This window comes from Salmo trutta, chromosome 21 (genome assembly GCF_901001165.1).
Source record: "Salmo trutta chromosome 21, fSalTru1.1, whole genome shotgun sequence".
NCBI classification, from domain to species: Eukaryota; Metazoa; Chordata; class Actinopteri; order Salmoniformes; family Salmonidae; genus Salmo; species Salmo trutta.
This window is the reverse complement of record NC_042977.1, coordinates 8,495,474-8,513,245: the sequence shown is the minus strand read 5'-3', so window position 1 is coordinate 8,513,245 and position 17,772 is coordinate 8,495,474. Positions and strand designations below refer to the sequence as shown.

The 17,772-nt window shown below is 41.3% G+C and overlaps 1 protein-coding gene and 1 long non-coding RNA gene across 3 annotated transcripts in view; both read left to right on the top strand.

The window, feature by feature from the left end:
* Positions 1-5,314: 5,314 nt before the first annotated feature.
* Positions 5,315-17,772, top strand: part of LOC115156602 (abl interactor 1) — a 50,111-nt gene continuing 37,653 nt past the window's right edge. For both annotated transcript variants that reach the window (XM_029704099.1, XM_029704098.1), the window contains exon 1: positions 5,315-5,973. In XM_029704099.1, the coding sequence (XP_029559959.1) occupies positions 5,857-5,973 (117 nt within the window). In that variant the 5' untranslated portion in view covers positions 5,315-5,856. The remainder of the gene's footprint in view (positions 5,974-17,772) is intronic.
* On the top strand, positions 12,500-13,953 carry LOC115156603 (uncharacterized). The gene is made up of 3 exons (XR_003868294.1): positions 12,500-12,801; positions 13,195-13,337; positions 13,526-13,953. It is a non-coding gene; the product is annotated as an uncharacterized LOC115156603 (long non-coding RNA).

Below are 17,772 nucleotides of genomic sequence, written 5' to 3'. Positions count from 1 at the left end.
AAGCAAGCTTCCAGAAAATTGGAACGGAAATGGCGCGTTTCAGTCAGTCACACCAAACTGGAAGTCTTCCGACTAGCTTGGAAAGACAGTACCATGCAGTATCGAAGAGCCCTCACTGCTGCTCGATCATCCTATTTTTCCAAATTAATTGAGGAAAATAAGAACAATCTGAAATTTATTTTTGATACTGTCGCAAAGCTAACTAAAAAGTAGCATTCCCCAAGAGAGGATGGCTTTCACTTCAGCAGTAATAAATTCATGAACTTCTTTGAGGAAAAGATCATGATCATTAGAAAGCAAATTACGGACTCCTCTTTAAATCTGCGTATTCCTCCAAAGCTCCGTTGTCCTGAGTCTGCACAACTCTGCCAGGACCTAGGATCAAGGGAGACACTAAAGTGTTTTAGTACTATATCTCTTGACACAATGATGAAAATAATCATGGCCTCTAAACCTTCAAGCTGCACACTGGACCCTATTCCAACTAAACTACTGAAAGAGCTGCTTCCTGTGCTTGGCCCTCCTATGTTGAACATAATAAACGGCTCTCTATCCACCGGATGTGTACCAAACTCACTAAAAGTGGCAGTAATAAAGCCTCTCTTGAAAAAGCCAAACCTTGACCCAGAAAATATAAAAAAATATCGGCCTATATCGAATCTTCCATTCCTCTCAAAAAAAATTGAAAAAGCTGTTGCGCAGCAACTCACCGCCTTCCTGAAGACAAACAATGTATACGAAACGCTTCAGTCTGGTTTTAGACCCCATCATAGCACTGAGACTGCACTTGTGAAGATGGTAAATTACCTTTTAATGATGTCAGACCGAGGCTCTGCATCTGTCCTCGTGCTCCTAGATCTTAGTGCTGATTTTGATACCATCGATCACCACATTCTTTTGGAGAGATTGGAAACCCAAATTGGTCTACATGGACAAGTTCTGGCCTGGTTTAGATCTTATCTGTCGGAAAGATATCAGTTTGTCTCTGTGAATGGTTTGTCCTCTGACAAATGAACTGTAAATTTCGGTGTTCCTCAAGGTTCCGTTTTAGGACCACTATTGTTTTCAATATATATTTTACCTCTTGGGGATGTCATTCGAAAACCTAATGTTAAATTTCACTGCTATGCGGATGTCACACAGCTATACATTTCAATGAAACCTGGTGAAGCCCCAAAATTGCCCTCGCTAAAAGCCTGTGTTTCAGACATAAGGAAGTTGATGGCTGAAAACTTTCTACTTTTAAACTTGGACAAAACAGAGATGCTTGTTCTAGGTCCCATGAAACAAAGAGATCTTCTGTTAAATCTGACAATTAATCTTGATGGTTGTACAGTCGTCTCAAATAAAACTGTGAAGGACCTCGGCGTTACTCTGGACCCTGATCTCTCTTTTGAAGAACATATCAAGACTGTTTCAAGGGCAGCTTTTTTCCATCTACGTAACATTGCAAAAATCAGAAACTTTCTGTCCACAAATGATGCAGCAAGATTAATCCATGCTTTTGTTACTTCTAGGTTGGACTACTGCAATGCTCTACTTTCCGGCTACCCGGATAAAGCACTAAATAAACTTCAGTTAGTGCTAAATACGGCTGCTAGAATTCTGACTAGAACCAAAAAACTTTGATCATATTACTCCAGTGCTAGCCTCCCTACACTGGCTTCCTGTTAAGGCAAGGGCTGATTTCAAGGTTTTACTGCTAACCTACAAAGCATTACATGGGCTTGCTCCTACCTATCTTTCTGATTTGATCCTGCCGTATATACCTACACGTACGCTACGTCCACAAGACGCAGGCCTCCTAATTGTCCCTAGAATTTCTAAGCAAACAGCTGGAGGCAGGGCTTTCTCCTATAGAGCTCCATTTTTATGGAATGGCCTGCCTACCCATGTGAGAGATGCAGACTCGGTCTCAACCTTTAAGTCTTTACTGAAGACTCATCTCTTCAGTGGGTCCTATGATTGAGTGTAGTCTGGCCCAGGAGTGTGAAGGTGAACGGAAAGGCTCTGGAGCAACGAACCGCCCTTGCTGTCTCTGCCCGGCCGGTTCCCCTCTCTCCACTGGGATTCTCTGCCTCTAACCCTATTACAGGGGCTGAGTCACTGGCTTATTGGTGTTCTTCCATGCCGTCCCTAGGAGGGGTGCGTCACTTGAGTGGGTTGAGTCACTGACGTGGTCTTCCTGTCTGGGTTGGCGCCCCCCCCTTGGGTTGTGCCGTGGCGGAGATCTTTGTGGGCTATACTCGGCCTTGTCTCAGGATGGTAAGTTGGTGTTTGAAGATATCCCTCTTGTGGTGTGGGGGCTGTGATTTGGCAAAGTGAGTGGGGTTATATCCTTCCTGTTTGGCCCTGTCCAGGGGTATCGTCAGATGGGGCCACAGTGTCTCCTGACCCCCCCTGTCTCAGCCTCCAGTATTTATGCTGCAGTAGTTTATGTGTCGGGGGGCTAGGGTCAGTCTGTTATATCTGGTGTGTTTCTCCTGTCTTATCCGGTGTCCTGTGTGAATTTAAGTATGCTCTCTCTTTCTTTCTCTCTCTCGGAGGACCTGAGCCCTAGGACCATGTCTCAGGACTACCTGACATGATGACTCCTTGCTGTCCCCAGTCCACCTGGCCGTGCTGCTGCTCCAGTTTCAACTGTTCTGCCTGCGGCTATGGAACCCTGACCTGTTCATCAGACGTGCTACCTGTCCCAGACCTGCTGTTTTCAACTCTCTGGAGACAGCAGGAGCGGTAGAGATACTCTCAATGATCGGCTATGAAAAGCCAACTGACATTTACTCTTGAGATGCTGACTTGTTGCACTCTCGACAACTGTGATTATTATTGTTTGACCAAGCTGGTCATTTATGAACATTTGAACATCTTGGCCATGTGCTGTTATAATCTCCACCCGGCACAGCCAGAAGAGGACTGGCCACCCCTCATAGCCTGGTTCCTCTCTAGGTTTCTTCCTAGGTTTTGGCCTTTCTAGGGAGTTTTTCCTAGCCACCGTGCTTCTACACCTGCATTGCTTGCTGTTTGGGGTTTTAGGCTGGGTTTCTGTACAGCACTTTGAGATATCAGCTGATGTAAGAAGGGCTATATAAATCAATTTGATTTGATCTTTGAATGTTTGAATATCTTGACCATGTTCTGTTATAATCTCCACCCGGCACAGCCAGAAGAGGACTGGCCACCCCTCAGAGCCTGGTTCCTCTCTAGCTTTCTTCCTAGGTTCCGGCCTTTCTAGGGAGTTTTTCCTAGCCACCGTGCTTCTACATCTGCATTGCTTGCTGTTTGGGGTTTTAGGCTGGGTTTCTGTACAACACTTTGTGACATCGGCTGATGTAAAAAGGGCTTTATAAATCAATTTGATTGATTGATCAGGGTGACAGTCACAGTAAGCATATGCATACAACGCATTAATAAGCAACAGTACATTCATCTTCAATATTCTTTATCAAAAAATGTACGCGCTTTCGACACAGCCACAGCTTTCTTTTCGACACAGGCACTGCTTTCCTTTCGACACAGCCACTGCTTTCCTTTCGACACACTCAGTAGCCCATACTCCGGTCGCCATATTGCGATGCAACTATAACTCAATTCGCCCTTGCACTCCTAAACAATGCAATTTTTTGTTACTTTGAAAAAGGGTAACATCTAGAAAATGCAGTCCACTCTGTTACAGATTCTAGGTTTGGAAACAGAAAACTGTATGGAGATCAAATGCTTCATAGTTAAGAAAATGTCGGCCAAACTCTCACTCCATCTTCTCCACTGCAGGCCACTGGTCTTCCTCTCCTCACCATGTTTGGTAGTGAGTGGAAACGCCAACCGGATGCTTCACATTTATACATCTGGTGAAAAATCTGTCTCATTGTTCAATTTGTGCAGATAGCTTGGAATCTAGACCATAAGCAACACGCACGGATATGCATTGCCAAACAATGCTACTGCCACCTTCTGGTTTAGTGTTTTAACAGGGCTGAGTGGCTGACGACTTCCAAGGTCTTTGTGGTGTGAACACAAAAGAGATTGACTGCCGACACTTTTCAGAGGTGCAGGCAAACGTTTGACAATCTTAACGGTGTCTGAGCTTTAAATGACTAAATACAACAGAGTGAGCAGTCTAATGGTGCTCATTCAAACATAGGCTAAACAAGCTAACGTTACTGCTAAATAGGCTACTCAGTTGTAGCACATAGCCCACAATTCATTTCCTGATTTGATGTATAGGCTAGTATAGTTATTAATGGATAATTAGCCTACAATCTTCAGGTAAACTCCGCATCACTCGCACTGCGGCATCAAACTGGGTCGGAGCTTGTCTTCCTTGGTGCGCTCCATGACTTTGTCACAACCAGGAGGACAGGCGCAGATTTAACATTCAGTCACCTCTGTGACAACAGAGTTGCATGGCAGCAATAATGTCCATTTTTAAATGGTATTAAATCAACAGGCTTTCATAATGTGTCATTGGAATCATATTCAATACCCTCACACCTCGTCAAGGTATTAAATGGATAGGCTACATGCCTATCTAATCGGATTGTTACATATTATTTTCGCTTGAGGCTATTCAGTTGTTGCAAACATTCTCAACATTAAATGTTAATATATGAGTGAATGTAAAAACAGAACCAAGTCGATAGAAGGTGAATTGACCCTATGCATGTATTAAGCCCTCTGCTGTCTGCATATACATTTACATTTAGCAGACGCTCTTATCCAGAGCGACTTACAGTAGTGAATGCATACATTTCATACATGGCTCCCCGTGGGGATCGAACCCACAACCCTGGCATTGCAAACACCATGTGTTGCAAACACCATGCTCTACCAACTGAGCTACAGGGAAGGCCATATAGCCCTATGCCGACAGTCCGATACCAACCTCTCAGATTCGGACAAACAAAACATATAATCCCCAAAGCTGCTAGGGAGTTGTAGGCCTAGTGTCTTTTCTACAAGGCCCATAATGCTCTTCATGGGGGATTTCATATGTGAGATGTAGTGCTGACTCAGAAAGAGGCGAAAGGGATAACTGGGCCCAAAATCTGTATTCTCCAGCAGGTGGCGTTTTGCCGGTTTTTTTCGCTCACTAAGCGATGAGTTTTGTATGGAGGTCAATGAGAGAGTCTATTTGGTCAACAAAATATTGAATGTCTTATTTGATCGCATAGAAGTGTCGTAATGCTTAGGTTGTTACGAATGTACTTATATAGGACACGTGACATACCGGCAACTTTGAGAAAAAAACACTTAATATCTGAGTTGGGCCTGTTGTTCACACGCGTATCTGCCCTCTCATTGGCTAGAATGGTCCCACCTGCTCTTGCCTCCTTCCGACTGCCCTCCATTTTTAAAGGAACGTATATTCATTGTTAGAGCTGCCACTTGAGTATCTCTGTTCAATATAACGGATAATCTGTGGCTGACTGGAACAACTCAGTTTTGCTTACCTTAAAAAAAAAAGCATATATTTTTGATACACACGCACAAGGACAAAATGTTACAATGTAGCATATAGAATGCAACAAAAGCTGCGTGCCATCGATGGAACACTGGATAGGCTACTTTGTATCACTAGACCGGATTGTACATCACCCTTCATCACTTTTGGGTTTAGGTTCACGAGCGAATATCGCACTGAAATGCAATTGGTCAACAACTAATCGATGCAGTATTTGAACCAATCGCATTTAACAACGAGCCACAGAGCGCGTATAATTTGGGACAGTTATAACATCGAGGCCAGAAATCGAACAATACCAGGCGGAGAGCCCCTTTCTCACCACACGGAAAGCCACAACGCTTTGCCTCATTGAAAAGAAAGAAAGAAAGAAAGGAAATGCAGAGGGATGTAAGATGGCAGAGCTACAAATGTTGCTAGAGGAAGAAATTCCAGCCGGTAAACGAGCGCTCGTGGAAAGCTACCAAAATCTGTCGAGGGTTGCAGAATACTGTGAAAACAATTATGTGCAGGTAAGGAAACTACATCGCTGATAAAATGTTGAATTATATGCGGAATTCGTCGGATTAGTAATGTCATAGAACTGTGTGAAACCGGGGACAGGAAATGTGGCTCTGAGACCAATGACCGCTAAACATGGATATTTAACGCTTATTTAAACAGGCTTTGGCAATGTAAAAAATAAAAAGCCTACCTCATCATTATATGCTGAAACTGTGGTTACAGCCGCGGACTCTATTCTCCTATAACAGCCGTGTTCGGATGGTTGCCTACTCTTATGACCATTCTAAACCAGCTATTTGATATGCATTTACAAAGCTGCTGAAGACTATTCAGAGGGTGTGTCGTTCTCTTTGATAGGTAGGCTAGAACTGTAGCCTATGCAATGCTATTACAATTGTAGCCAGGGCAACAACAAAAAAATGTATCGCTTTCCAAACCTAGGATATCGAATAGGTTAAATGGTTTGAATCGTTTCTTCATTATAGGCTCATTATAGGCTTACTGTCTATTGGCATCGTTGGTCACCGAATGGTGTTACTAGGGCAATAATGGTCGCTCTACTGCAGTTTCCATCAATGTACTATATGCCTTTGAGAGCAGCACGGTAGAGCCAGCAAAGCAGTTCCCGTCATTCTGTATCATGCATGTAATAAATGCGTGACTGGTCTTTCTGTTTGTTTTTACCGACAGTGTGCCTAGTTTAACATTTAGTTAGAAATTGGTAGGTATAGCGGTATAGCAGTTTATTGCCCCTGGATAGGTTTCTGTGCAAGCGACGTATGCGTGTATAAACTACCATTTATCAAATGTATTGCCCGACTTGGTTGAGGCTGCCTGAATTGTAATTACCCGAAAGAGGGGACTGGATTGTGGTAGGCTACCTGTCGTTCCAGATTGATGGATAAAGCGTAGTCCTATACACTTGTTTCATCCTCCGTCTTTCAGATAATTCGAATAGTTGAATTGCGCCCCAGTAGTGGTCTAATGAAACGGTGGGAGCTGTTGTCACTGTACAAATATGATCAAAATTATGAAATATTTGATGTATTTCCTATTCAACAAAACTGTATGAATAAGGCTTGAAATTACTTGTATGCTTTCTAAATATAGTATAATCAAATTCTATAACGACTAACTATACGATTTCACCTTCCTTATAACTGTAAAATACCAATTTGTATGTTTAGTGTTAGTGAAAATGTGCATGTTTTCTAAAGGTCTCTATTGATCAAAACGTCTTTCCCATCGACGTGAACGTCTCACAGAGCTCTAGCTTGGCTTTCTGAATTCGTTAGGAAATCGCCTTTCATATCATATTAATCGTGTCTGTCTAGGACACAGAAAGTGTTTTTTGTTTCAAATCTATGAATTATTTTAGATTAGTGGCTATAAAACGACCACTGTATGGGGTACCGTGATGAAACCACGCTCTCCTGCTGCACTATGATGTAAAGATTACAGGCATGTGTGATGTCAGTGGCTGTGATGTAGGGTTCAGCCACGAGTGGATGGACAGTCGGAAGGGCAAATGAAATGCTAGAAGGGACATCCCAGCTTCAAGTGGTTTCAGATTTCACATCCTACATTACACAGGCTCAGGAAATATATTGTTTCCGCCTGACCTAGGCGTATAGCTCAAGGCAAGCTATTTTTATCGACTGTGTCCAAAGATCGAGTTATAAGCGAAAATGTCAGTCGGAACAGGTACCAGAACCATGCAGGTCTTTACATCTAAGAGGATTTACTAATAGCCAGGGAACGGCTCCACATCTCTATCCCTCCAATCATCTCTAACTCCTCTTCCTCCCTGTCTTTTGCTGCTGAGCCCTGATTCTCCACATCACTTCCTTCTCTTCCATTGATTTAGATTAGCAGAGGGAGAGGAGAGGAGCAACAAATAGGATACAATTGTGATCAGGAACATAATCAGTCTCTCTTCCTTCCTCTCCCCTTTTCGCAACATACACTCTTCCTAATAAAGGGTTTCCATAATAAATTGTGTGATACAGTTACACACACTCTCTTTCTCTCTCTCTCTCTCCCCCATCCAATCAACTTTCTTGCCTGACAGACTAACTACAGAGTTAGCCAACGCTAGCTGATTAGTTACGAAGCAGGGACAGTTTTCAACTGAAACACATCGGTAGAAACAGGACAAAACACGCAACTTGCTAGCTGGCTATGTAAACAAGTATCGAACTCGTCATATGAGCTCATCTACTACCCTAACAGGACAGCTAAGCTGTCTCATAATAGGAATACTAGGCAATGTACACTGCTTTCGGAAAGTATTCAGACCCCTTAACATTTTCCACATTTTGTTACTTTACAGCCTTATTCTAAAATTGATCAAATTGTTCCCCCCCTCATTAATCTACACACAATACCCCATACTGACTAAGCAAAAACAATTGTATCAATTTTAGAATAAGGCTGTAATGTAACAAAATGTGGAAAAAGTGGGTCTGAATACTTTCCAAATGCACTATATATTAGAGGTCGGCCGATTATGATTTTTCAGCGCCGATACTGATTATTGGAGAGCCAAAAACCCCCGATACCGATTAATCGGACGTTTATTATTTATTTGTAATAATGACAATTACAACAATACTGAATGAACACTTATTTTAACTTAATATTATACATCAATAAAATCAATTTAGCCTCAAATAAATAATGAAACATGTTCAATTTGATTTAAATAATGCAAAAACAAAGTGTTGGAGAAGAAAGTAAAAGTGCAATATGTGCCATGTAAAAAAGCTAACGTTTAAGTCCCTTGCTCAGAACATATGAAAGCTGGTGGTTCCTTTTAACATGAGTCTTCAATATTCCCAGGTAAGATGTTTTAGGTTGTAGTTATTATAGGAATTATAGGACTATTTCTCTCTATACGATTTGTATTTCATATACCTTTGACTATTGGATGTTCTTATAGGCACTTTAGTATTGCCAGTGTAACAGTATAGCTTCCGTCCCTCTCCTCGCTCCTACCTGGGCTTGAACCAGGAACACATCGACAACAGCCACCCTCGAAGCAGCGTTACCCATGTAGAGGAAGGGAAAAAACTACTCCAAGTCTCAGAGCGAGTGATGTTTGAAACGCTATTAGCGCGCACCCGGCTAACTAGCTAGCCATTTCACATGGGTTACACCAGCCTAATCTTGGGAGTTGATAGGCTTGAAGTCATAAACAGCGCAATGCATTGCGAAGGGCTGCTGGCAAAACGCACGAAAGTGCTATTTTGAATGAATGTTTACGAGCCTGCTGCTGCCTACCATCGCTCAGTCAGACTGCTCTATCAAATCATAGACTTAATTATACCATAATAACACACAGAAACACGAGCCTTAGGTCATTAATATGGTCGAATCCGGAAACTATTATCTCGAAAACAAAACGTTATTCCTGTTACATTGCACAACCTTCAGTGTTATGTCATAATTACGTAAAATTCTGACAAATTACCCAAAGTGTTGCATATACCCTGACTGCGTGCAATGAACGCAAAATTACACAATTTCACCTGGTTAATATTACCTGCTAACCTGAATTTAATTTAGCTAAATATGCAGGTTTAAAAATATATACTTCTGTGTATTGATTTTAAGAAAGGCATTGATGTTTATGGTTAGGTACAGTCGTGCAACGATTGTGTTTTTTCCCGCAAATGCGCTTTTGTTAAATCATCCCCCGTTTGGCGAAGTCGGCTGTCTTTGTTCGGAAGAAATAGTATTCACACAGTTCGCAACGAGCCAGGCGGCCCAAACTGCTGCATATACCCTGACTCTGTTTGCAAGAGAAGTGACACATTTTCCCTAGTTAAAAGAAATTCATGTTAGCAGGCAATATTAACTAAATATGCAGGTTTAAAAATATATACTTGTGTATTGATTTTAAGAAAGGCATTGATGTTTATGGTTGGAGCAACGTATACCTAAGCAATTATATGCAACGCAGGACAGGCTAGATAAACTAGTAATATCATCAACCATGTGTAGTTAACTAGTGATTATGATTGATTGATTGTTTTTTATAAGATAAGTTTAATGCTAGCTAGCAACTTACCTTAGCTTCTTACTGCATTCGAGTAACCTCATGGAGTGCAATGTAAAGCAGGTGGTTAGAGCGTTGGACTAGTTAACCGTAAGGTTGCAAGATTGAATCCCTGAGCTGACAAGGTAAAAATCTGTCTTTCTGCCCCTGAACAAGGCAGTTAACCCACCGTTCCTAGGCCGCCATTGAAAATGAGAATGTGTTCTTAACTGACTTGCCTAGTTAAATAAAGGTAAAAAAAAAAATATAATAATAAAATCGGCGTCCAAAAAGACCGTGCGTTTCCTGGTTGTAAGCAAAGCACATTATCCAGACTTCATAGCGATTTCAGGACTTAGTACTGCACGGTGGAGGTGTATCCAGTTATGGGAGAAATATCAAAGTGTTTGTAGCCAGCACTTTCAGACAGAGGATTTTGAAAAGGAACTGAATTCTCAACTGATGGGGTTGCCATGTCGTCGAACATTGAAAGGTGATGCTGTTCCATCGATTTTCCCTTTCACTTCAAAGAGGAAGGCATCCGATCAGCCAACATCAGAGCAGCAGAAAAGAAGTCAAGCTGAGGTAACGTAGCTAACGTTACCTAGCTAACTAGCTAGCAAACTACATTTCTTTTCAGTGCCTTCAAAAAGTATTCACACCCCTTGGTTTTGTTGTGTTACAGCCTAAATTTAAAATGGAATAAATGTAGATATTTTTTCACTGGCCTACACACAGTACTCTATAATGTCAAAGTGGATTTATGTTTAAAAAAACAAAAACATTTTTACAAAATAATAAGAAATTAAAAGCTGACATGTAAGTTAATAGGTATTAAATCGCTTTGTTATGGCATGGACTCTGCGTGCAATAATAGTGTTTAACATGATTTTTGAATGACTACCTGTAAGGTCTCTCATGCTGATTAGTGAATTTCCAACACAAATTCAACCACAAAGACCAGAGGTTTTCCAATGCCTCTCAAAGAAGGGCAACTATTGGTAGATGGATACAAATAAAAAAGAAGACATTGAATAGGAAGGAAACTGCTCAGAGATTTCACCATGAGGCCAATGGTGTCACGCTTGCTCCCGCTCCACCTCCCTGGTGCTCGAGGACGCCAGGCTGCCCATCATCACGCACACCTGTCACCATCATTACATGCATCAGCGCAATATTGGACTCACCTGGACTCCTTCACCTTGTTGATTACTCCTTCTATATCTGTTTGTTCCCCGTGTCAGCATATTGTCGTTATGTTTCCCCTGTTCAGACGCTGTCCTTGTTTGTTTCTTGTCAGTTATTTATTAAATGTTCACTCCCTGTACTTGCTTCTCGTCTCCCAGCGTCTGTCCTAAAATAATGCTGAAGCATAAGAGTTTTTTGTTTTGTTGATGACGTCGAGTGCCACTGCCGAAGGAACCAGGGGTGCCTCAGCTGGTTCGTTGGGCTTCCACGCCTTAGATGGTTTGAAAGGTTTCCTTGTCTCGGTTGGCTCAGCAGGCTCCTACCCCACGTCATGCCTCAGCCAACACATCAGGCTTCGGCGCCTCAGCCAGCTCGTCGCGCTCCCATGCCTCCGCCGGCTCGTTGGGCTCCCATGCCTCAGCCGCCTCGTCCGACTCCCATGTCTCGGCCGGCCCATCAGACTCGCCCAGGTGGGACCCCTAGTGGGGGTGGTACTGTCACTCTGCTCCACCTCGCGCCAGGCTGCCCATCATTACACACACCTGTCACCATATCAGTGCAATATTGACTCACCTGGACTCTCCTTCACTTTGATGATTGCCCCTTCTATATCCGTCTGTTCCTCAGTTTGTTCCCTGTGTCAGCATATTGTCATTATGTTTCCCCTGTTCAGAAGCTGTCCTTGTTTGTTTCTTGTCAGTTATTTATTAAATGTTCACTCCCTGTACTTGCTTCTCGTCTCCCAGCATCTGTCCTTACAAATGGTGAGTTTAAAACGGTTACAGAGTTTAATGGCTGTGATAGGATAACTGAGGTTGGATCAACATTGTAGTTACTCCACAGTACTGACCTAATTGACAGAGTTAAAAGAAGGAAGCCTGTACAGAATACAAACATTCTAAAACATCCATCCTGTTTGCAACAAGGCACAAAAGTAATACTGCAAGAAATGTGGCAAAGCAATTAACTTTTTGTCCTGAATACAAAGTGTTATGTTTGGGGCAAATCCAATACAACACATTACTGAGTACCACTTTTCAAGCATAGTGGTGGCTGCATCATGTTATGGGTAAAGAATAATAGACATATTTTGCACAATCCTTACCCAGAAAGACTCACAGTTGTAATTGCTGCCAAAGGTTATTCTAACATGTATTTGCTCAGGGGGTGTGAATACTTATGTAATCAAAATATATTAGTATTTTAGATTATAATTTTTTTACACGTTAGAATTTTTCTTCCACTTTGACATTGCAGAGTATTTTGTGTAGATTGTTGACAAAAAATGACAATTAAATCCATTTTAATTACACTTTGTAACACAACAATATGAATACTTTCTGAAGGCACTGTATCTAAACCCCAATCTAGCTTGCTAGCTTTCATAATACGCTGGCTAGACATTCCAAAGCATATCAATTTAATTAGCCAGCTGCTATCTGGCAATGTGATTTGTAACTTTGCAAGCTGACATTAACTTCGTTAGGTTACGGTAGCTAACCGTTAGCTAGCTAACTAACTACCGCAAAGGCTAATGTGACTTTGTTCTATTTAGAGTCCGATCCCATCAACATCTGCATAGGCATCAAGCTCAGCACCAGGAAATAATGTAAGTCACCTTGAAAAATCTGCTAAATCTTTCAATGACTCTATGCATTAGCAAATATATTGGAGCTAGGGATTAGCATGGTCTGTATCTTGTTGTCATAGTTGGTGTGTTTACAAGTAGGCTACAACTTCTGCTGTAGTTTTCTCTGAATTATGGAGGCTTAGTTGATTACTCATGCAAGGCTTGAAGTCTAAATTGGAGGAAATTAGGCATTAGTAAGGAGGGGATGGTGTGGGTGACTGACTAGGTTGGGTACTGTATGTGAAGGTTAGTATGCATGATCTATTGACATGAGGGGGGTGGGTGAGTGGATATAGTACCTTATTTGAGCATGTGTTGATGGGGAAAAGTAGTAAAATGTTGGCTTATCACTCACTACTGTCTGTCCTACAGACTAATCCTGCTGCTGCTGATGATGACTTTGACACCAGCTTTAGTAGTACAGTGCCTGTAGACCCATTGGATGAAAGCTTTCAGCCTGGAATAAGCTTAAGCTCAACATCATCTGACTTAGAAACAAGCCAGGACAGCCAAAGGTATTTATGAAAGTACACTACCCTCTTGAGAAAACAAAATCACCAATACACTAAACTGTCTACAAGACAAGTGCTCCTCAAACTTTTCACACCCTTGTAGTCAATTCTTTGGCATGGGGGAGAGAGGCTGTTAGTATACTTTTCTAGCCTATTTACTCGATTGATCGCAGTGCCTGTCTACTTAACAGCACAACTAGAGGTTGAAGCAGTGGGTGGTGAAGAAAGTGTATGAGAGGCTTGTCCACCTGGCTGTGGAGTGCAGAAAGGACCAGAAAGTTGTCTACAAGGAGCCTGATTCACAGCTCCCCAAACCCAACATCCCTGTCAACATCGCCACAGCCTGCTAAACCAGCTGCCATTACCCAACACAAGAAGAGGTTCACCAGCTGAAGAACATTCTGAAACCTGCCTGGAACATTCAACCAACACATCCATATTTAGTTTGACTGATATAGTAGTATAATATAAAATGCCTATTATGCTCAGCTGCACTGTGGTATAGATGTGGCTAGCTGTTGTACATATAGTGTTTTTATATGATCTTTTTTTACAAGTGACTAAATGATTCCAGCTGCATCAGAAAGCAATAAAGTGTTGACTTCAACTTCTGGCTCAATTCATTGTGATATTCGTGAAATTTATTTGGATAAACTAGCTTCAGTCTTACTGCTAAAACAAATTATGTAGGGAGTTGGTATATCATTTAAACTGAAATTTGTTGGAAAGTGAACATGCTTCAATATAACAGTAGATTAGTCTGTCATAATAGCAAATAAGCAGACATGGCTTGTATTCAAGACAAAGTTTATTTACTCTGGAGGCCGAGGTGAGTTTACAAAGCAGTATGCAAGAACAGTTATGACAATGTATGACAGTATATTTTTTATTTTACTGTATACACTAACGCTTATAATAAATACTACAGTTCTACAAATACTACAGTTCTACATAGGTCTTCCCTGTGGCTCAGTTGGTAGAGCATGGTGTTTGCAACGCCAGGGTTGTGGGTTCGATTCCCACGGGGGGGCCAGTACGAAAATAAAAAAAATGCATGAAATGTATGCATTCACTACTGTAAGTCGCTCTGGATAAGAGCGTCTGCTAAAATGTAAGGAAATACTTGCATATTGTGTGTTTGGTGGCACAATGGGGTGTTCGTAGTTACGTTGATACATGGGGAGATTGGAACCTTTCACATCTCTTGAGAGTCACAAACTTCTTTGTATCCAAGCGGTTTTGTCTGAGGAAAACGCTAGTGCACATTAATGGGCAATCATTGTATACTGTATGTATTCCTACTGTAGCAGCATGTTGTAGAATATGAGACATCTCGTAGACACACGTTAGCTAGCTAGCTACAACACACAGGTATAGTTACTCCAAGACTAATATGAGTCATAAAACCAAAGTCATTCCTTTACTTTCCACCATCGTCAAAACATTTCTCCAGTTTTGCTAATAATGAGAGGCACTAGGCTAGTTAGCTAGCGATAACATTAGACTACAGTACATTTTAGGTATAGTAAGTACACAGCTAGCTAGCTAAACTTGTCTAGCTTGTATTGTCGTGGTACTAGCAAGCCCTGTCATGGACGAATCAATTACCAAATTGTACTGTACTGAACAACACTGCTTTGTGTAAAAAGAGAGCTTCTTTTGCTAGCTAGCTACCGACAGCAAAACAACTTACTTGTTTGTCATTTGCCCTCCTGAGTCCTGGTCCAGCTGGTCTAGGCTGCCACCCCTGCTTGCTGGTCTCGCAATTATTTTTCTCGCTGTCTCAACTCCTCTTCAGTGTATTCCGGTTCAAATAAATAGGGCTCTATATAAAAGAACATCAACAAAAACAATCGTCATCCAGCTCTTTTTGGAAAGAGGAATCATTATTTAGCAATCTTGGATAGACAGCCCTTACGAAATAAGATTGCAGTCAGAGTGCAGTATAACTGCAGTACACAACAGTATAATTGCAGTTAGAGTGCAGTATAACTGCAGTATGCTGCAAATACTGCATCCAAAATAACACCGTTTTTTTACTGCAGTAATTTAACAGGGTAACTGCAGTTAGAGTGCAGTATAATCCAAAATACCACAATCGACTGCAGTTACTGCAATATTACTGCAGTTTTAAAACTGCATACTTTTTTTGAAAGAGAGTGCATGGTAACATAGCTTCTGTGAACCTGTAAACTAGTACCACCCCGTTTTGAAAAGCATGCCTTTGAGGGTGGGAACAAGGAAGTAGGTCTCCCGTCAGGCTGTAGTCTTCACAAAGCCAGGGATAATGAGTCAACCTAGATATCCTGCAATGTCCTGGCAGATAGGAACATTGTTGAGACAAGTCCAATGGTTCTATTGAACAAGGACAACCATATCTATTCGCTGCTAGTGTGATCGTGCAATCTGCGAAACACAAAGCCCACAATAATTGTTACAAAACATGATTCCATTCATTTTTAGATCAGACAGCAGGCTCAATGAACCAATGACATCATTTGTCATTCCTACCATCTGGTGCCTTTTTTGGTCCCCAGGAAATATCACCTCATATTTAGTGAAAATGTGGATTGCAAAATACTTTATATATAAAGTTTACCATAAACACACAAATCAAATCAAATTTTATTGGTCGCGTACACATATTTATCAGATGTTATTGCAGGTGTAGCAAAATGCTTGCGTTCTTTGCCCCAGCAGTGCAGTAATATCTAACAATTCACAACAATACACACAGACCTAAAAGTAAAATAATTATATACATATTAGGACGTATCTCAAAGTATATTTTATGCTTTTTGTTTTTAGTGGTTGCAGATGTTTTTGCCATGTCCCCGGGTGCTATTCATCAACTTCTATGAGAAATATAAGCCATTAAATAACAAAATATAAAACCTCTTTCTTCATTATTTTATAATCCTACTTAAAATCTTTCATCAAAAACGTTTTTTTAAAAAAATGATGATTGTATTTATTGTTATTGTATTTAATATTTTCTGTGTCCTTGATTTCACTTTCTACCCTGTTAGTTTGTAGTAAATTATATCATTTGGTGTCTTGTTGATGGTGGTGGAAAAGGCTGTCTCAAGCACCACTCCAGAATATCCCATTATTGTTCAATTGGGTTGAGACCTGGTGACTGACATGCTGACCACACACATTCATGTTATTCAATCATTGCATCCACACTGCCTGCGTGCTTCAATGAGCGTAAAACTTGGTTCTATTTGTGATGCTTGATGCGCTGCAAGTCCTGCCTCTCTCATCTCCTCATTGGTTTTTAGGAGCATATACACACGTGGGTGATTGATTGATGAACTGAGGTTCACACTCCAGTCCAGTTGGTGGTGGTAATGCGCCTTAAAGTTGGTTTCCTACCGCCATATAAAGTCCAAAGAAGAAGAAGCCTGAAGGAGGAGAGATTACTAGAATCAAACTCGGTTTAACTTTTATCTGTGTATTAATTGTTGGAGTAGAGGACCTTGTTCATTTCAGGTAAAATAACAACCCAATGTTTATATCCCAGGACAAATTAGCTAGCAACAGTAAGCTACTGTAACTAGCTAAATTGCCATGATTGTTTAATGCTTTTCGACCTGTCCCCAAATTAATTTAGTTGGTTCAGTTTGTTTTGATATTTCAACCTACGTGTCCTGATAGCATCTGGTGTGGATGGACAAAATCAACATGCGGGCGATGGCGCACGTGGACGCACCCACACGCATGTGCACGCGCCCGGTGTAGTCAGCATGTGAGACGGCCATGGCATATGACATCGTTTTCATGCTCATCAAACTATTCAGTGATCACTCGTACCCTGTGGGGTTATAGCCATGGTAGCCAAAATAATGGCCTGCCCAGCCAATACTTGACCTAAGCATGATGGGATGTTAATTGCTTAATTAAGTCAGGAACCACACCTGCTGTGTGGAGCACCTGCTTTCAATATACTTTGTATCCCTAATTTACTCAAGTGTTTCCATTATATTGGCAGTTACCTGTATATTGTATGCTCAACATTTTTGGAATATAACATTATTTTATACTAATACAATTGCTCAGAGAAAGATTCTTGTTTAACAAGAAAAATAAAATCTCAAAAAGATAGTGGGCAACATTTGTTTATCAATGGGGTTCAAGTCCAGAGACTGAGATGGACATTGCAAAATGTTGATTTTTGTGGTCAATTAACCATTTCTTTGTGGATTTTGATGTGTGCTTGGGGTTATTGAAGATCCACTTGAAGCCAAGTTTCAGCCTCCTGGCAGAGGTAGCCAGGTTTTGATCTAAAATGTCCTGGTACTGGGTAAAGTTCATAATGCCGTTGACCTTAACAAGGGCCCCAGGACCAGTGGAAGTGTATCATATTAATGAACAAACAAACAACAAAAATGTGTGGGCCAGATTATGCACTCAGGAGTGCCATTTTGTTGAGGCT